At 35.6% G+C, this 21,636-nt stretch overlaps 2 protein-coding genes and 1 long non-coding RNA gene across 5 annotated transcripts in view; 1 reads left to right on the top strand and 2 right to left on the bottom strand.

Annotated features, from left to right (window-relative positions):
* The window catches only part of Miga (mitoguardin), a 28,029-nt gene that overhangs the window by 1,763 nt on the left and 4,630 nt on the right, over nt 1-21,636 (bottom strand). Inside the window, exon 4 of one of the 2 annotated variants that reach the window (XM_065307433.1) lies at nt 9,345-9,395. The exons of the other annotated variant lie outside the window; for it this stretch is intronic. Within the exon in view, the coding sequence (XP_065163505.1) occupies nt 9,345-9,395 (51 nt within the window). The remainder of the gene's footprint in view (nt 1-9,344; nt 9,396-21,636) is intronic. 2 annotated transcript variants of the gene reach the window in all.
* uzip (beta-pore-forming protein unzipped) lies at nt 655-21,158 on the top strand. Its single transcript, XM_065307437.1, has 3 exons — nt 655-1,206; nt 17,265-17,457; nt 17,563-21,158. The coding sequence occupies exons 2-3, from the start codon at nt 17,265-17,267 to the stop codon at nt 18,822-18,824; spliced, it is 1,455 nt and encodes a 484-aa protein (XP_065163509.1). The 5' UTR covers nt 655-1,206; the 3' UTR covers nt 18,825-21,158.
* On the bottom strand, nt 15,502-17,269 carry LOC135795680 (uncharacterized). Of its 2 annotated transcripts, XR_010549116.1 has the most exons (3): nt 16,976-17,269; nt 16,604-16,909; nt 15,502-16,484 (listed from the first exon to the last, which is right to left on the bottom strand). It is a non-coding gene; the product is annotated as an uncharacterized lncRNA (long non-coding RNA). The 2 variants fall into 2 exon arrangements; XR_010549115.1 differs by having other exon boundaries at nt 15,502-16,909.

The following is a 21,636-nucleotide window of genomic DNA, read 5'->3' as shown; positions in this document are numbered from 1 at the left end:
TTGCTGATTTCAAACAACATCCGCCATGTTAAACCCAGTTCGAAATTGTTAATGACAATAACAAACGTTATTGTTATCATCATTGAGTGAGTGCACGTAGGAGCTTAAAATAAAAATCGTGTAATGTAGTATCAGCCGTGTGGTCAATTTTCGCTGAGTGCGGCGCAGTTGCGCGTGCAATTTTATAATGGGTGAACGAATGTGGAGTATATGTACTTGCGATTACATTTTGCAATTGGTTACTTCCTAATATAACGGGGCGGTCAAATTGCTCTATTACCTTTAATATGTGCGCACAAGTTTATAAAAATATATAGATAGATGCACGATATACTGACATTGGCTTAGGTCACAAGTCTCGTATTTCATAGTGTTTGCTCAAACAACGAAGGATAAATCTTCTGGATGTGCGTCTCATTTTTCATTCGGGGTTTTTCAACAGGCACGGAAAAAAACAAGATTACTGATCGTCCTACGACTCGTGTGACATTTTTTGTGATGGCTGAAGAACTGATAATATGGTATTCAGTTCACATAAAACATCTTATGAATCTGTGTGTTCCAGTTTTGATTCCAAACCGGAAGTTCAGTACTTTTATTGGTCCCCACGTGCACTTTTGTTACAGGATATATACGAGCACATAAGTGATAGCTTGATTACAAATTATATTGGTTTGACAAATTCGTCAAAGCGAATCTTCACGAAGATGTCTGCCACTCATACAGTCCTTCCTAATGGTAACCACCGACCAAGCCGGCCGCCGTTGCTAATCCATGAGCATCGGTCCCATGCGATTTCCGACACCGGTAGCGGTGGCGCGGCGGTCGCACCATCGCGGAACGCAAAGGCCAAACCGGATCATTCCTCGTTCGGCGCCGCGCGGAGTTGCTTGTTGTGTCGTAACCGTTGCCGAACGTAGAGCGCGTCCAGCGCAGTCATCAAAAAATAAGATTCATCACACTCGAGATTGCGTCTGTTGCGTGTGTCGTCATCGACGATTCTTCAGTACAACAGTGTGCCGTTGTTTAATTGATTTCAAAAGACAAGTCTTTCAAAGGTGATCCCCGTGATTTTCAAACGGTCGCCATAAAAAAAGGCGCCAAAAATTTCCGGGCCTTGTGTGCTGAGTGTGATTTAAATCAGTGCGCACATATTTCTTTGGATTATTATTAAACGGATTACCTTAATACTAATAAATTCAAAAGGTAGGCTTTTATTTGATTTAAAATTTGCCTAAAATATATGTTGATTTATGATTAAAACATGTGTCTATTATATCAATACGAACCTTTATATGTTATTCATCAAGAAAAAAGGCGAAATATTATACTAAATGTATTCCTTTATCCGAATTTTATTTGCGTAAGTTCTCTGTGTAATATCGATTAACAATAAAAGCCAATGAATTCCATTACTTTGACAAACTTCGACATGGAAATGCAGGATTATATCATGGAAATGTTTTACTGTACATGCCGGCATGGTAACATATAAACTCCACACACAAACATCAAGGTCGGCGGTCATTTTCGAAATTAATGATATGTATTCGCTATTTCTGATACAATATTATCACACCACACTTAAAACTAAAATACTGGCATAAATCTATAAAACTCCTACAAAAAAGGTATCTATATCGTTTAGAAAGAACCGGCATCAACATATTCCTTGATATTTGATGTCATTGTCAAGTTTACGAGCACTCGGCACCGCAAGAGCTGGAACCTGAACGAAAACCAAGAGTTTATTAACTTCTTCCGCTGCCATGGTCATCAGCGAGCAGAGATTTCTTTCTACCATCATCTTGTGGTACATTAAATTCAACTTGGATGATCTAACCGTAACTTTCCAGCGATCTAAATGCATCAACAACCAAACAGATGATCGTTGGTAACTTTGTGCTCAATCTGTTTTAAAAAATACATTATTTACCAAGGTAGTGATGGATTTAGAGTTAATTTAAATATACCAGAAATGCAATGAAAATAATTAAGGAAATGCAAATCCTAACAAGCCGCCTCGTGATTTTATAGTGCGATATGTTTTAATTAATTTGGTTCCAAATGAGTGCCGCGCACGCGGTTAAATTAAATGAAATTAATGGTTTTCGTGTGCGCAGATAAGTATGCAGTACGAGTATGTTGTCTGAACGTGAGCACCGGTGCTCGAGTTGCATAAATAACGCGAGTGCACTGCATGTTTAAAGTCCATGACTGATTGATATTGTTGGTTAAATTGCAAATTAGCCAGGTCGCACATCTTGCAAAAACCATAACAAAACGGTTATAGTCAGATCAGTACAAACACAATCATTTCTGATTATAACATCGTGTATGCGTGTGGTTTTGTGGCTGCAACTCTACCTACACAACTGTATTGATTACTGCCTCTTTGAGTCGCATGAATAATTTATGCTCACTGAAGAAAGCACAGTTTTAGGGGGGCTGGTACTGATGGCGCTACTTCATATACCTTCATTAGAAATGTACCCTAGGCCTATTTTGTCATAGCAAACTAAAATTATATAAGTTTTTTTTAATCAAATTTGTATTTGTTTTTATTATGCAATTCACATAAACTGCACTTGCAAGATATGGTACTCCTGGTTTCACAGAAAATAAATGTTCTGTTAACAATTCCAATTAAAGCGAAGCATTTTCGATTTGTAGATAGATGCAGTTATTCTTGCAATACCTAAACAGCATGCTATTATTAGCATTATAGATTTAGGCCTGCATCGATTTCATCATCGTCCGCATCAAGATCGCGTGCGCGGAGGCGGCATTGACATTGAATCAACGCATATTGTGAATACTCAACACAAAGGCATTCATCTGCTCCTGTGCCTAGTTCAAGTTTAGTTTTATTGACGTACATAAACACGCGAATTTGAAATAAAATTATTTCGTTTACCCTGGGAAGCAGGAATTGCGATTAGTTTTATCGCGAACATATAAAATGTATCGATTTGCAATTACATCAAGGCGACACACTGATTTGTCTTGTAATGCTACAAAATCATCAGAGCAAAGAGATATCAGCAATGAGAAAGACAAAGCACCGTTACGACGATTAAGATGCCACTTTAGCGATTAAATAACTACCATTTTACCGATATCTCTCCAACATTGATGCATTATAATTTATTATAACGACGCCATTAAAATACCACCGATCACCTTTCCGCATTAGCATAATACGGCGGTCGTAATGAAATAATTTACTTTTTTGCGGCGATTATCATCGTAAGGTGCATTCCTTAAGAAGATAATTGTTCATACAGTTGTACACACCTGATTAGGAAGAAGATCAAATTAAAACATGACGTGCCGCGCTTAATGATGCAAATTTAAAGCGACGTTTTCTTTATTCTATTAAGTGTACTCAATTTGTTAGAAAACGATGATAAATGTTGCAAAATGGTTTATTCATTGATCTGAATGAAGTGTTTACAATTCACACTATCGACATTCATGTTTTTATAGTGTTTACACGTTCGCACATGGGACACCTTGCGAATACGGCTGAATTACTAACTATCGAATGACTTAATTAAGTTGCCCGATGGACCGGAATATATCCACACCACACGCTCGATCGCGTATTTCAAGCGCCGACATATAAAGGTTTCAGACGCAAACATGAATTTATTACATATAGTCGTTGGTAGTCGTAGTGCAGTACATCGTAGATCAGGTGTAGCAACAACCAATAAGAAGAAAACACAAAACGCAAGAAAGATGAGTCAAGTACACGGCTTTACGAGGATCAGTAGTCATTGCTAGCTTAAGTTCGTTTGTGATCCCAGTGAAGCATATCAGTGCTGCTGCAAATTTATGATAATTATCATTAAGTTAATGGCGCTGATGAAGTTAAAGTTCGTAATTAAATTTATAATTGCTTGGAAATATTTCTATGTACGTCCTGGACCTCTTTTCATCTGTTGTTTGTTTAGAATTCGTATATTCGACAAATGGTTTTCGTAAACATTATTCGTATTAGTTTCATTTTATGCTTTTATGGTAATCTTAAAGTCAGAGGTTCATATACATGACAATATTTGTACAGACATGTTTGTACAAAAACCAAACGAACGAAGAAAAACGGTATTTAAATTTATATACTTTTTATGATGATCATAAAGGCAAATGTCAAAAGACTACAACATAAGTTAGCCTCTAAATATTAAGTAGTAATAACCTAAATATATAATCATAAGTAATTATTTTTGATTTACTGAATCGAATGGCCTTCTAATACCTAGCAAGTTTGCATATTTTTTACATCCATTTAATCAGCAAACATTTTACTGGTTTGATTTAGCTGTAATTCTAAAGGCGGCTAAATTATGCATTTTAAATTGCCGTCCGCAATGAAAACTTCATAATCGCGATTCCATACCCGTCGAGTTGGGATAATAATTGATACAGTTATAGTTGTACATATAATGTTTTCAATGTATTTGATAATATTGCGAGCTACGTTTATTGAGATTTTCGCATTGATTTCCAAGTCTTACTTTTACCAGCATCAAAGGCTCTGAAAATTATGTGCGATAGATAACGACGTCTATAACAAGGTCGATGTAATTTACGTTCGTGCGCGTAGAGGCAATCAATGATTTATTGATTTGCCTTTCGATCGGAAAAAAGGTAATGACAGAGCTACGGAAAGCCGACAAATTCCTTAACGTTTATATTCCCCCGCAGATGAAACTAATTATGTAACTATATTTTAAAAATTAAACCTAAACATATCCCGTTTGAATGTTTAAATTGTAGGCGAATTGTACTTTTGTACCGATGCATTCATAAACTTGTTATATTACGTGTAGTTAAAAGTAACGGTACCAGTTCATGTGAGACCTTAAAGAGCTGCTTGCTCTCTCAAATTTCATTCGAATTTAAGTGTTAATCTTTTGTTCAAAGTCCAAAAACTCCAACGAGACGAGCATAAAAAAGACTGAATTTTTATTAGTTTTATATTATTTCTCCTTGTTGTGAAGGAGTGTGTTCACTGGATACACAATTGCACTGATTTATATTCTTTGTTGGCTGTGGTCAAACGTGATCTAGCTGGATAATTCAATGAAAGTAGGTAGTACTTCATCAATCGCTAATAAGACTGAACGCAGGGAACGCATTTACGACGCTGTCGAGATGACAACTCGCCCGGCAACATTCACGAGAAATAAGAGCAGACTAAATTGAATTGGAAATGATATTACGTTACATAAACAAGCAATAATTTACATAGCCCCGGCGTCTTGCCTCTTGCAGAGACGTGGACTATATAAAGTGCGAGAGTACTCGATAACCACCACTATGGCCATTTGTATATGGTCAGCAGAACTATAAAATACGACGGACGTTTGCGACAGCCATTAATGCATATACGTGCGCTCATTGCGTGCGTACGCAAACTATGGTTTTCCGTCGTTGCGTATGCAAATAAAACCGATTTAAAACGGCGCCGCGTTCGACTAATGTCTGTCGAAGGATAATAATGACGACAACCCGCTCAAATGATTAACTATCTTATAATTTCGTCATTATTCACTAACCGGAGGAAAGCAAAGATTACACTCCAATAATACATTATTAAATATAATAATAAGAAGTGTAAGACCTTTTTACCAAAAAAATATCAATGTTAATATTCTGTTTTGACATTTGATGTTTTTCGTCGTAAAATTATCCACACTCCGTTACACTTTCAATGTCTGCATAAGTAGCCATGCGGAGAGCAAAAGAAGGAAGAAAAAATAAATGAGCAACAACACAAAAAAGCGACCACAACTCGGGCGCATGAAGCATGAAAATCACGATTGTAAAATATTCATTTTCCTCGTAAATTCAAAATTATAACCCGCTTCGGTGGGACATTAATGCTAAATATAAATGAGATTATAATAAATTCTAGGTTATGTGGTATTAATGAACTTCGGTGTAGCGTGGACTTGAACTTTTTTAATATTCGTACCTATATAAAATAAACCAGACAACATACAAACTTTGTATAAAATAATACTGTGGACTAATTCCTGAAGTATGTATGTAGAGGTCGATTTTATAGAAGCCTGCACAATAAGTGCATCTGTCCACCCGTATCCGCTTTTTGGCAATAGAGACATATTGCTTGCAACATTATGCAGTAGACGACCAATTGTCTGGGACTCTGGGTCCACAGAGCGAGCCAGCTGGCTCTTTCATATAATAGCTGAAAAATGAGCGGTTCAGAAGTGCTGAGTACCAGCCCTCAAGAGGGGCTGCACATACAGCACCTTCGGTTAACGTACACTTTGACCAAAAAGATTCCAACACTAATAGATCCAAAATAGAAGCACGGCAAAAGTTTTGCTCCTGGGGATCAATAAAGAATACGACCTATAAAGCGCGCAAGGAGCTGACACGCGTTCAATGTCGCACCGAAAGTGCCGCAAGGTTCAAGGTGCCAGCTGTGGCAAACTATAGAAATGTACCGTAGCATACACATAGCAGTATAAACGTAAAAAGTTCCAGGAGAATGGAACCTAGAAATGTTCGCCGTGCACCCGGTGTGCTAAGGTTAAGGTTATCCTCCACCTGGATCTGCTTGTCGAGGAATGAGAGGAGGAGAAAAGGGCAGTTCTTATTTGCGCGCTTTTTAACAAATAGGATGCGTAAACATAAAACCAGGAAAATTCAATCCCAACAAAATTGCATGTGTAGCGCTTTGCACATCTTACTTTAAAATAATTTTACATCTATAATAAATTATTGTAACAAATCCTATTATCTAAAGAAAAATAATATTGCTTTTATTTCCAAACCCCAGCAATAAATTTTGAGCATCAGCAGTCATGGTGGTTAATTTGGTTCGAAACTCTGCAGTACTTTGGACTATGGAAACATGCAATGAATGTTCATCTGCATCAGCTTGCTAATTCCCTTTGCTCGTTCATAATGCGTGTTGTAGGCTCTATCCGTGTAATGGAACCATGATTAAACCACAAATTATAGCGACAATGGCCATTATAACGGAAGCCGGAGTTAATATGCGTTTGTTTACTGCATAGTGAATTTTTAGATTTTGGAACTTTGTCTACAATGTTGCGTACACGATTTGTTATATTGTGCCTCAACTTGCTCATAGTAGACATACGTGCAATTTACGGATGATTGAAAAGCTTTAATACTAGTCATGCTCTTTCCCTTTTCAAACGTCATCAAAGCTGCTTCATCTCATATTAGCTATACTTGTTCCCGTACATAACTCTTGGTGTGTTCAATCGCAAGGCACATGTTTTATTTCGTTTCATATTCTTCGTCCATGGTTAAGTTAAATGAATAATTATGCATTATATACGCACGTCATGGACCTACGCCTGTCAAGTAGAGACTAAACAACACAAAATTTCATTACTTTTATGATTTCATTAATATGAAACGAGAGAAAAAGATAATAAAAAAATCAAATATAGAATTTTCCCGCCTATAAACGAACGTGAGGACAACTTAATTTACTAAAGATGTATGTATATGAATATCTATGCAAAGGACAAGAATATAAAAAAGAGCATCGTGGTGCGATTCCGAAGGGGAATAAATAAAATGATTAAGTCGAACGTATTCTGCGCGCGTTTATGTTACGACACGTCCTTGACCCGCTGCGGGCGTAGCGAGGTTGTTTTATTTAGCGTTCCAATTCGAAGAGACAGGCTAGGGACTTCAAAAGGTTGCGGTTAACCCTTTAGGGTTCCGTCATTTACGTGGCACCCACAGCATCCCCATGTTTTGCATGCTAGTAACATTGTTATTGGTAACCTCAGAGAAGCAACTCTAAAATGAGAGTGACATTTTTAGACGAAAAAGGACTCGAGCATTTATAAAACAAATCTCATGTGAGGCACACCCTTTCAGCTTTAACTGCAACATCAAGCTCAAGGCTGCAAAGTTTTTCATTAAAACACAGGATTGAAACCAAGTAGGTTTAAAAATGTATTAAGTAAAAAAACTTTCTTCCTGCTTTTATTTAAGACTCAAATAACGCAGCTATAAATCATACATTCTCTTTTGTCTTCACTTGATTAAGTTTTGTTGTCTATATGACTCTTGAAAAGTGTATCAACTTTTTATGTTTGTGAAAGGAATCAATTGTGAACTTTTTTAGTGCATAATACCTATATAGTGTGACGTTGAGAATGTTGCAGTTGATAAACATAACATTTTGAAACTAGGTCGGCACCGATCTAAATGAAACTAATGCGAGTTAGACACGAGCGCCTCTCATTTATGACAATAGTTCATCACACATAAAATACAAACGAGTCCTTTTGAAACCGGATCGTTTAAAAACCGTGTTAGCCTCAATAAATACAGGAAAGCGAGTTATGCGCTAATACCTGGATATAATTAATGTTGCATGTGAACCGGTTGGAATTATTTAGATTTATTACGAACACAATATTTGGCGCACCGTCATCAATAAATTTGAAATACATTAAGTTTTAATTGTTCAATGTCATAACTTATGTAAACCCTTCCGTTTTAAATTGCGATAAATAAATATAAAAAATGAGAAATTGAATAAATGGATCGACATTGCATAAACGGTTCCACACCAGACAAACACAATCAGGCGATAAGTTATGCCAGCGCCACTTTGGTCATATGTTGGGGCTTCCTTATTCGAGATAGTCTGTTGCCATTTGCAGATGCAATCACAATGACGTCGAATGTCGCGGCCATTGCAACTACATCGCTTACACGCTCCTTTTATTAATTAATCGTCGTTACGCCAGACATGTATATATTCAACGCATGCTCGCTTCTATAAACATTCAAATATATGTGTGGTATGTTAATAAAATGCACGTATAAGCCAACACCTAATAAGTATATTAAATTTATTACCGCAATTGTAATTGATTATTTGTTGATATTACTCTGCCATATGTACCTAATTTAAAAATTTGATGAAGTATCGAATGCAATAAAAAACAATACAATGCATCAATATTTTTAAATGAGCTTTTGTTTCTTTGTGCCTCTCAATCCATCAAATTAAAGTTTGCGTCATGAGATTTATTACGTAAACTACATCAAGGCCGCCTCACAGCAGTTGGTACTAGTTTTTTCCTCAATAAAAATGACAGTACCAGCGTACGTACTGTTATCATTCTAAACTTGGTGCATAAATTTCCATTAATTATGTAGATGTACTCAGTCGAAACAGGTACATTGCATGCTAATTTAAGTTTAAAAAAACCGCGCAAGCAAATGATGGCGATGGTGAGGCAGAACAAAAAAAACTATGTCAATGTAAAACGCTGCAAAATCGTTTTCACCCAAAATCAAACCTTTGTCATTTTGATCGGTTCGCCACATGGATTCAGCTTTTTCGGGTTTGTCTGTAAATTTATAAATACGATTATTTGTGTAATACATGCTTTCAGAACGTGTGCACTCATTTCGCCGCAGACTCATGCAAATATTGTTATTATTGACTCATGTGATGTGATTTCAAAAATGAGCACACTTCCACAAATTCACTCGTGAACCATTTAAAGGTCGATAAATTAAAAAGTGTTTATTTAGCCACTTGACCTCCCGATGGAACTGATTGACCCTTTTCTACGCGCTTGAATTCCACTCAGCTTACAACAACTTAGGCATAACATTCGAATAAACAAACATATTAAATGTGTGCACATTTGCTTTTGTTGTCTAAAACATGCAACTGTGATTTGTTATCTGTTTTAATCAGAATAATCTGAATTATTATTCATTAAAATTACAATTATAGGAACACCCTAATGCGTACCATTTTAATAATAATTAATACAGCAGGCGTTGAAATTAAGGCAGTATTAACATTTGATAAAAGCAAATGCTCGTCGTTGAAATGACAGATGCGAAGTTTGTCTTTCAGTATCACTTGATCATCGCGACCTAATTAGTTTCCGCTGTAAACGCATGTAGTAGTGTAGTACAGAACGCAGCGGCGCGCAAATTATATACGCAATATCGTTTAATATCGAGACTAATTTTCATACGTCACTCACTGTGCGCTCATATCTTCACTGCTTAATGAAATCGTCGGCATGTCGGCAATGTATGTATGTCAGATCAGATCAGATGAATTACTGTAGATTGACATCGCAGTACTCTTCAATTGCTTCGTCAAAGCTGACGCAAGTACAAATTTCTCCAAATACACACTTAAAATATTGAAATTAATTAAATTTCAGCGTGGCATTGCTAGGAGCATGAAAGTAATAGAAAGAAACCGTCACAAAAACCGGAAAGGTAATTGATTAACGTGTTTAGACTCACAATTACTCGCTTACTCAGTGTAATTGGCTTTATTCGGCACGCGTAATAAACCACCAACATATTAAATTATAAATAAGCAAGCGCAGCGGTTCTCCTAAATTTTAACTGAACATCAGTTTTTTTTTTTAATTCTTCGTGTTTGCTCAATCATAATACCGTTGATGACTCAGTGGATGTTGCTCATAACTGTGCATATCCATCAGTTCACCTAAATTGCAAGACGAATAATGAAGATATCTCACGTAGATATTTAAACAAAAAAAAAAAACATTTCGGAATACGGTACGTGTCTGACTTAAGAAACGTTCACCAACGATGAATAATAATTCAAACGTGGTCATTGTAAACATTGTCACGAACATTAATTACTCCGTTACTTATCATTTGTCCCACGTATCTAGATTAATCTGTTTCTCAGTCCGGTGGAATAAAAATTAAATGTTAATGTCTCTTGGAATCTTTTAATCTTTTGTTGTATATTACATTTTAAGCAAGTAACCCATATACGAATAAAGAAGATAAGAAAACACGGTTGAATTACGATGTTCTTGCAAACCTATTAAAATAGAATGTAAGTCGTGACTATGATTGTAAACCGCAACGGGTACATTTAAGTTGGAGTTGATGATCTCTGTCAAACATCAGTGGAATATGAAGATATAAATTTAAGTTTGCTTCATCTTTGTCAAAAAATCAACGTAAGTTGATTGCACCCAGCGAGCTTTAGTGAATCTAAAAATTCGAACGTTTGAGTACCGCCCTCCAACCAACCTTCCAACTTGTCATGTATAATTAATCTTTAGCCAATTAATTAATAACTGAACTTCTCTGATAACTAAACTTCCTTGTATATAATGATTAAAGTTTGCGTTCTTGTAATTACTAAGAAATTGTCTGCCTCTAATGACTAGTTTAACGTTTAACCTAATTTCAACATTTTCTTTTTATCTTTAGATAAATACAAAAACACAACAGAAATATTTGTGTATAGGTGACTATTGTCTACATTCACCTATTTGAAAATGTTTACTGTGCCTATAAATAATTATCTACTATTGTTTTACGAACAATGCTAATATTTATAATTTGGTACACTTGACAGTAGATGAAATATGATTGTATATTAACTTTTGGTCGTTTTATAATTACTAAATTGCTGAAATTAAGAGTGCGCACTTCTAATGTGGCAATTGTTTAATGTCACAATGACTCCCGCCTAATAAATGCGTTTTTGTTTGGATATTAATATACTTACGGCGCCAAGATAAATGATAATGATGATTATGCTTTACTTAGCCGCTGATGCAGCAGAGTTAACGAGAAAGAAGTTGACTCACCTAGAACAAAACAAACGACGATAAGGAAATGTTAATGTTGCATGAATTTTCGAAATGAAAATATGTGATTCATGGGTACAAGCTAAAATAATTATAGATTGATGAATCAAATTTCCTGTCCTTGTACAAATTGAAATCAACGCGTACAATTTAATCTCGGCAAGAAAAACAAGATGGAAAATAATACGGAAGAAATAAGATTGCGGCCCTAAAAACCGGCAACAATACCACCCGCGCCGAGAGAGCGTATCCGACTTGGAGTACAGGCAGACACCCGCCCACGCATGTAGCGTGTAGTACCAGCTGGGTTGCAATGTCGGCACGTTGCAAGGGTGTTGTCATGGATACGTCGCACCGGCCGTCGGCGAAATCGCCCTCGAAAACAGCATTTGACGCAGAACGCACACAGCTACCTTTGCATTCAAGTCGGTCTAGCTGGTGGGTGTGAGGTGTGAGCGCGGGTTAATCGAGACGAGAAAATCGGAGATGTGGCGATGCACAAATGCGTGTATGAATGAATGGAGCAAGCGCCACCCTCCTACCACGAACAATCGAACAAAAATAGTAGTGGTTACCCTACGAATAGACCGTGTCGGTTGTGTGCGGGTTGCAGGGGTGGAAATGCACTTGCATCTATTTTACCCTTGTATCAATCTGCTCCTACTTATTGCTAATGGTTTGTTGTTATTGACAATAAGATCCATCATATTAAATACCATAGAAGTCATTTTATCAAATTCTATACTTAAAAAAAACTGTGTAAAAAGGTGGTAGGAAACCCCCTACTGATTTAATTGATATCAATCGACAATCCCCCACAATTTAAACCAAGGGTAGACCTAGAGAACAATGGATTGTAACAAGCACCATAATATTAATAGCAATTTTATTCATGACAATATAAACCACTCATTTTCATAATGGTGCAGATCCCTTGTAAATCCAAACAAAAATTGAATGACAACTAAAAAGTTTCGATTGAATATAAATTGAAACATGAAGGGCTTTTATTGAATCGAATTCAATTTAAGATATACCTACACTTACAAACATGGACTATTGAATACTGCACGTTTAGAGATGAAATTTAAGGTCGGAAAATGATAACGTTGCCGCGATAATCGATTAAAACGGCTGTTGTGCGTCAGAAGGAAAATGCGCAAGCGACAAATGAGTGGATGAATGGCACATAAAACGTGGAACAGTTCAATATTGGAAATAGGAAGCCTTTTATTTCTGAAAGTTGGAATTGAATTGCAGCAGCAAAATATAAATTGGCTGAGTGTAAATTGAAATGCATATTGGATATTTCCTTCTTCATTAACGCGTAGAGAATGAACAATAGCTTGATAAAGCGAACGAAAACATTGTTTTAAAACTTCACCTTTCGATATAAATAAACAACTGTTGAATTCCTTGTGGATAAATTAATATTTATGAGAGATAGCGAAACTAAATTTCGGTTTGTTTGCACTTAGACATGTGGAATTACATAAGACTATTTTGTTTATCTAGATTAGTACCGCTTTGCTCCAGTTACATTACTCATATGAATAAATTTGTATGAAGCTAGTTTTAAAATCAATTTTCCGAGTGTTGTTAAGTGTTATTTATGCATTGGAAATAATTTGACTAGTTTTGAAGTATGAAAAAGGATAAAAGTGATTTGTTGTTGATTTGAATAGTTGTGCATTTTTGTAGTCTGTGCATCGTATAAGGTTAAGCAGCAGTTGAACTGTTGAAATGTTGAAAGTTTACGTGAAGCAGAAGAATAGGGCACGGTCGCACATGCACATAAATATTCATTAACTTTAGAATCGGACGAAGAAGGCGAGGAAGTTGGAACCACTGGATTGCTCATGTATAAAGATAAACTTTACACGTCATTGACTTGTAATGATTCACTCCGCGCTTTAACTCCAACTAAAAAAAATTAAATGTCAGAAACTACAAAAAATAACACCGGCTCGTAATATTTGATTTGATCTCGAAATTAATTTGAATTCATCGACTGTCCAAATAGAGGATCAATTTCTTTTTTTTTTTTTTAGACCTCGATAATAAATCGTTGAAACATTCAAATTAATATAAAACCGGTACGAACCGAATTCAAACCAAAAGCTTTATATATTTTATAAAAAAATAACGGGTAAATCTGACGTCGAAATTTAATATTTGCAAATACTCGTACATATCTTAAATGATTTTTTGTACTGGCTTTGATGCTTGCCATTTTATTTAATCGAGTATTTACATTACAGGCGGAACAAACATTTTTTCATATATGAATTTAGAAAATAAAATCTACAAGACTCGGATGAGATCATAGCAGAAGCATTGTACGTGAAAGATAAATAAACCTTGATATGTACAACAAGCAAGCCCTAAGACGAAACGATAAGAGGGATATTGTCCCTTGTTGGCATTAAACATACTCACAGCTTGCGTCTGTTAGCTCTAAGCAATTGCAAATTTATTGATAAAGATCACTGACCTATGCATTATATTAAGCGATGGTTAAAGTAAAGAAACACTGAATAAATTCGTCATTAGAAACATTCAACATGTTAGTAGCGGTAGCCTTTCACACAGGCAACAAATCTCATTAAAGTACCTTGATGTGAAAACCAGCTGACATTTTAAAGTTTCCAATCGTGCGCATTCTGCGCAACAATTACACCAATGCAACAGCATTTTTCTGCATTTCCACTTATCAATATTTATAGCCATATCACATTCTGTCATGTACCAGTTTCAGTACAAGCGCAATGTGTAAACAGGTTAAAATATTGCAAAACGTTTTACATTCAATAGATTCCTTGCGATCGGTGAGGACTTTCATGTTCAATTGGATTTACATTGCCCGCGCCGCGTGTACCTGCAATTGTTTATGTAAATCCGAATGTCGTTGTCATGCGGCGCCACAAATAAATTACTCAATGGCTTCGAGAACAAGGTAAATTGAACCATTATTACGAGCACATTACCTAAGTCGTATAATCAAATAATGCTTATTGGAATATTTATGTGCAGTTGTTTGCGATCGTGTGTACTACAATGAGTAATACGCGTGGATTAATTAAGAAGAGCGTGCCCTGATTGAAGTACAAATAGAAAACAGAAAACGAAATGTCAATGCCAAGAAACTCATATTCATATATTCCTATTAAGCCTCAAGTGAATCTTAAATCAGCATACCGAGTACACGTGGGATTAGCAAGTGTTATTGAAAACACTTGTCAATTGCTTGTTCATCACACCCACGCCCGACAACATCTTTTTCGTTCGTGGGCTTATAAAAAGATTGCCATCTATTAATATATTTTGGGTTACAGGAATTTATTTAAGTATATCACAAAAAATTGATACTGGTTAACTACTAGTTAATTATGCAAATTACCTTATTTCGTTTTATTACTTTAATTTTATTACATCTATTGCCTAAAGCATTAAATTAATTATATACTCATTGAAAACAAAACATTAATTTGTTTAAAGTAAAACACAATCATCTTATAATTATATATTACCACAAGCAACACTCTTGATGAAATATTCGCGTGCTAATTGCGAAGAGAACTGAACCTGTTATAACACAAAAACCGAGCACTTTTAAATGACTAAATACTTAATTATGTACTGCGGCTATTTTCATTTTACGAGTAATACCCTGATGTAGACACTCATTCGCCAATTATGTCATTCCTAAATAAGTGAATAGTTGTCTCTTTAATCATCAAATGCAGAAACAACCCGTGAAGGCATAAAAATAAATTTTAGCACATGCCGTTCATGAGGCCTTGGAGTAAATTATTTTGTCTAATTAAAAATTAACAAGTTATAATTACACCGACGTAAACTTTAATTTTACTAATAGTAAATTTTATGTATTCAGCCTTATACATGATTAATGATATTGTTAAAAATATATCCGCGTCCTTGCTATACATTCCCATTGAATGTCAAGAGATGGAAATCTTTTTCGTTGTGTAGCTCTATTATTTTAAATTATTCACAGTGTCTTAAAATCACCACATCCACATCCGGAGCGAGATTTTATATGTAACAGTTGATTTGCAACGGCTTCTCGGCCGGAAATTGACTTGTTTTTAGAGGAAGGTGTGTTTCATTCCAAGAAATGAATAATGTGATCAACATTTGGTTGATTAATATTAGTGCCTTGTTATCGTGCCTATAAATCGTATCTTTTTAAATTACACTTATACATTTCTTTTGCTAGTATTTCCTATATGTTTTATTCTTTAGTTACAGTTAGAGTTGTAGCAGTATTATTTGCACAATGAACATTTCAACGTTCACAAGGAAATATCTGTACATACAAAATGCACAATCATTGCACTAGGCAAGTTCATCGTTTCTAGATGTTATGGCTATGGCATTTCCATTAACATTTAAAGCTTATAATTATACGTCTACGGATTGGATGATGCGGTGTGCGCTTATGATTTTGTAAACTTGAGCTTTCCGCATCAGCTCAAGCTGACATTGCACAAATAAATCAATGCATTTATGCACATCTGATACGAGCAAATATATACTGTACGTTTTCGCTGTTGTTCCATTCGTGTACTGATGAATGCCTACAACCAGAATTAATTTGCTGGCAGATCAATGGATGGATCGGAGAGAAAACTTGTTGAAACACGTAAAAGGTTGCTGCATCGGTTAAAACTATATGCGCTACAATGCGCGTGTACAATGTCATGCATATTGGTGTGGGATGGGAGGCGGTGTTCCAGCATTCCAAGGGCAGCCAGACAAATATTATTGATTTTAGAATATACCCTGGGAATATTTTCGTGTTCACTGGAACGTTATATTTATTCAACATTGTTGTACGATAAAACTTACAACCGAAGGTTTTTATCATTATTATTCACATGATCAGGAGCAATTAAAAGTACGATTACATGTGTTCATTTTACCTGCATTATGTGTCCGTTTATAGTTCGAGTACAAATCGACTGGATTTATTGCTAATTAACCGTCTAAGATTTATAACTTCCAGATGCGCGAAATAACAGTATCTGTGCTTTTAGAGATATGTAGTAATAATACACTTGGTTTAATGCAGCGATCATTAATTGTGTGAAATCATCAGAATCCCTTGCGCATTACGATAGTTTAGCCACCGCTGCCGGATGTTAGTACTCGCGGTGAAGACTGCATCATTTTTATATTAAAATAATTATATCCTAATCGTCTTTATTTATCTTTATGGCTTGATGTAACTAAGAATAAGAAAGATATGATACAATAGTAAATGTTTACAGGAAATGCATCATTGTTTAATTTACCTTGGCGTGACAAAAATTTCCAAAGTAGATAACGCATTGCCTTTCAACTCTAATGCTTATCTTTTTATATTGCAAGTACTTCGTGTGTAATTGTTTGTATTTCTTCAGACGACAAACAATCTTCCCGCTCATGGGTAAATGCCTGAACGTACGATTGTTTAAACAATGCGACATGGTAAACTGAAACAATGTGGTGATAAAATAAACCATCAACGTTTAACATGTGAAACGCGGTCTTTGTGATCTTTGCTTTCGGTGAATTCTAACACAGACATTTTAATTGTTCCAGATGAAGCGATTGCTATTGATTTTTGCGTTGCTATGCCTGTGGACGCATAATGTGCACAGCGACAGTTCCGTTTACCGGCTGTCTGAAAACTTCCAACAACTCCTCACATCCACAGCGCTCACATGGGTATCAGCGACGAAAAATTCCAACAATTTCGAACATGCGGTAGTTGGCGCTTATCAGAATCTACAAGGTTTGTGCAATGTGTATATTTTGCGGTAGTGAAAATAATTCTAATTCTATGTCATCGATAAACCACGATGGTGCATGCTTGTATGTTTGATATTTGTATTTACAGAAGACGGATCTGATACCAATAATGCCAACAATGATTCCATGCATCCCATCTACGTGTGCCGCGCGAAGCAGAATGGTATTTGGGTGGCAGGTCAGGTGCGTCACAGTGAGCGCAAGTGCATCGTCTCGCTGCACGGCAGCGTACACGAAGTGGAACGTTACGAGATTCTGGTGAACATAGAAGACAGCGCTCGCCTCAGTTGGGTGCGCAAAGATCAGTACAGTCTTCATCCGCCCGGCACCATCACCGGCGGCGACGAACCGTACCGCAACTTTGTGGGCCGTCGAGTCAGCCAACCGGAAGATAAGAGCACATTCTCGCACTACCTTGGCAAAGTCGATCCAAACCGTAAAAACGGCATGTACTTCGTCATAAACGAAAACAATAAAGAGTTGGAATTCGAAGATGGAGAGATATTAGTTGAAACCGAACCAATTCGTTATGAACTGAGCAAAATCAAATTGGATCAATTCAGGAGGCGTATCACCAAGAAGGCAGCCATTCTAGGTCAGACCATTTTAAAGAATGAGAATGAAGAAGGAGACACCGCACGTGTTGAAACTGTCATCAGCTTCAACTATACATACAGTGTATATTGGGGACATGGACACGGTATGTTGAACGGGCTGCCCTTCATGGTGCATAGCCAAAACCAAAAGACCTACGAAGGCAACTGGGGCATGAAGGAACCCGTTGTAAAGATGGAAGTGTATCCGATTGTAGCGTATCTCGCACCGGGAACAGCTGTGAATGTCACACTACGAGGCGAATTTACCGAAGCTGACGAAGGATATGTCGCCACCGTTACCGCATTCTACGAGGATAACGAAACCCGCGACAGATTGATCAAAGATAATAGGTTTGAAGTCAACATGCGTAACGTGCACCAGGAACTTGGCCCGGTGTACTTCTTGCATAACAATAGTTTTGTTCCGACTACTACCACCACTACAACTACTACAACCACGACTACTTCAACAACAACCACACGACGCACCACAACTGAAGATATTACTCCGATCACATCACCAGAAACCGATGATATTGAGAGCAGCGGCGAACGCAAGATTAAAAAGGGTTCTATGGATGCTGAGCCAGATAAACATGAGAACAGCAGTATGATGCAAGATGGCGAAGCTTCATCATTGAAGAACAAACAGGATGTCGTAGCGAGGGAGTCCACTGCTGCTGGTTCAGCATCCCAAGTCGCTTCCGGTAGCGCATTATTCATCGCTGCGCTACTATTCACGATTCTAACGTAAATGATCCCACGAAAAAATGTCGAAAATATGAATTATGAATTAACGCAAGGTTTTCAAAAGCGGCCAATGTTTGAAACGCCTCTCTACGATGCTTCGGCTAAACTGTGGGCTTCGATTGATATCAATATCTAATTTATTGGACTAAATTTCCTTAAAGAAGTTAAAATTCAATCAAAAAGATAAACTTCCTTTCAAATTTCAAATAGAAGATCACAATAGTTACAACTACGTTATAACAGATTAAAATAATGGAAAAGTACGAGTGTGATATTACAACCCGAATATGAACAGTGTACATAGATACATATTATATATTAATTAATTATTTAGATATTTTTTGTCCAAAATTGTGTATGATTATGATTTTAGGAATTTCTCTTTTTCAGATATGATTTTTATTATTATTTGTTGTTGTTTTTTATATACTTGTGTTAGTCCAGATAGTACAATATTATCTTTAGTTTATTACCAGTGTAGTAGCTGCTAGGTAACAAGACAAGCAAAAAAGAAAAGAATTGTTTTACTTGCCTGCTGTAATATTTTTAAAAGAATCATTCCAAATATTTTTCGAATCTAATATAATCTACGAATATAATTTATAATAATGCACTTCTTTTGCCTTCTTCAATGATTGTAATGATTGTCAATGCAAGACTATAGCTTAATGAATACAAAATTTGTAAATACAAGTAGACTGTATGTAAATATGAAAAAGCGTGCGTTGATTGATCGGACTGATTGTTGCTAAATCGTGTAGAATGTTGGGAGAGTGACTGAATATATTTTATTATTGCCGCATATGATTTTCTCACACGATTCTACATACAATTATCTAAATTCATGTACAATGTTGATGTATGTTTGTAGTATTTAATATTATTAGTATGATTTACAATAAACACGTAAATTAAATATATTTACGTTAGAAAGGGGACAGTGCTCCTATTTTCATTAAATTTCACTACTTATTAAAAGTAACAATTATAAAGAAAGGAGCTCGGTGATAATTGATAACCTAAGTAATAAACAGATGATAAAAGTAAGAATGCTAAGCATGTAAACGCAAACGATGAAAAAGAAACAGAGAAGCAAAGTACGTCCAATGAAACTGTAGACATCTTAGAGTCCTTATAACCCTAAACAGATTCAAGCATGACATCAAATACCTAACCTAAAAAAAGGAAACATGGATTTAAATAATGAAATTAAAATAAGAAGAGATCGCTATATTGCTATTGATATTGAGATAATGATTGTGTGAAATATATGATATATTTTTGCAATTTGTGTAAACTTGGAAGTCGTAAAGGTAGGCTGCAGGACGATGAGGAAGCACAAAAGGAGAAACTATTTTATGTTGGAACAAGATCAAAGTACAAACTTCTATTTCAAAATTAACTAGACATTTTTAATTGTCAATGAGAAACTATGAAATGTGATGGTGGAATAGAAAACGTGGGGAACGATTCCAAGTAAATCAAATTATTTATAAATATTACTGTAAACTAGAGCAGATGAGAATATAAAATATAATAATATTCTAGAAGACAGAACAAAATGTCCATCATAATTATTGAAAATCTCTTCTACATCGTACCACGAAGGATCCTAGCTAAAGTTTGAAAGATCTTAAATGATTAGCCAACTTGTGTACTAAAAGACACGTAAAGCACTATTATAATACACGTGTAATTCCTGCATAATCGTTGTTATATAAATTTTCAAAAATTTATCGACGTTAAAAGAATAAAAACCACATTGTTAAAATTCAAAATAAATGTCACACTAACCAACATCTCCACCAATACACTCGCTGAGCGATTATATAACGACTATGTGGCCATAGCTATAGTTCCAGCGCCAACACATTAAATAGACGTGTAACCATCAGAAAACATAAAAATAACCAATGAAAATATTTATTATCTCATTGTCGTAAACAGACAGCATAGAAACAATTTAAAGCCAAATGAATTTCAGTGTTGATCGTCAAGGATCCTAAAAACGAATAGTCTATCTTTGCGCAAATAAAATGTGCTAAAAATACATCTTGATGAAATGAAAAAAAAAAATAGAAAGCCTAATTTCGTGTATTTTAAGAATAAATTGTCTATTGTTAACCGCTTTACGATTTATTTAAAAATATGCTATGGATATTATATAACGGAATTCTTCATTGATTGTCGTTTTGAATATTCAATTGAATTGTTTATTGATTTAGGCGCAAAGCGAAAGCAACAAACTATGCAAAGTGCTATATATAATTATTTTACTGTACATTTTAATGTATGTAATTGTATCATAGATAATTTCAATTAAACCTACTTCCAAATATATCTGCGATTTGCTTTGATTTCCATGTACCTTTTTCAGGTAGATTATTTTGTGTATTAGGTGAGATAATATAATAAAGCGGTTTTTTTCAATGGGAATTTAACCAGCTATATAAAATCAAAAGCAATTATGGACTCGAAGGAAATAAATCATCAAGTTTTATGTCAGGTACTTTAATCGGGCTGTTCATTGGGTTTATTGGCAAAATTGATGGCTTAATCAATGTGTTGGTAGCCGAACAGGACGTCGAAGCAATTACAGTTACATCGCCGTCGAGACTATGATCGGAGATTTCATTTCATTGCCCGAAGTTTTGTCATACAAGGGTTACAAACAGCTTGCAATAAACTAGACAGTTCGAAAATGGCTTGTCTCAAGTGCAATTGCATTAAAAAGAAAAGTTACGGTAAAAAAACAACATGTAAAGCGTATGGAAACAATTAGCTATTGTTTTCGATCGTGCAAGTTCACAATTTTC

This window comes from Atheta coriaria, unplaced genomic scaffold (assembly GCF_025399875.1).
Source record: "Atheta coriaria isolate IRGN ID8LTWV9N9 unplaced genomic scaffold, Caltech_Dcor_3.1 hic_scaffold_7_pilon, whole genome shotgun sequence".
NCBI lineage: Eukaryota > Metazoa > Arthropoda > Insecta > Coleoptera > Staphylinidae > Dalotia > Dalotia coriaria.
This window is presented reverse-complemented; position numbering and strand designations above follow the sequence as displayed.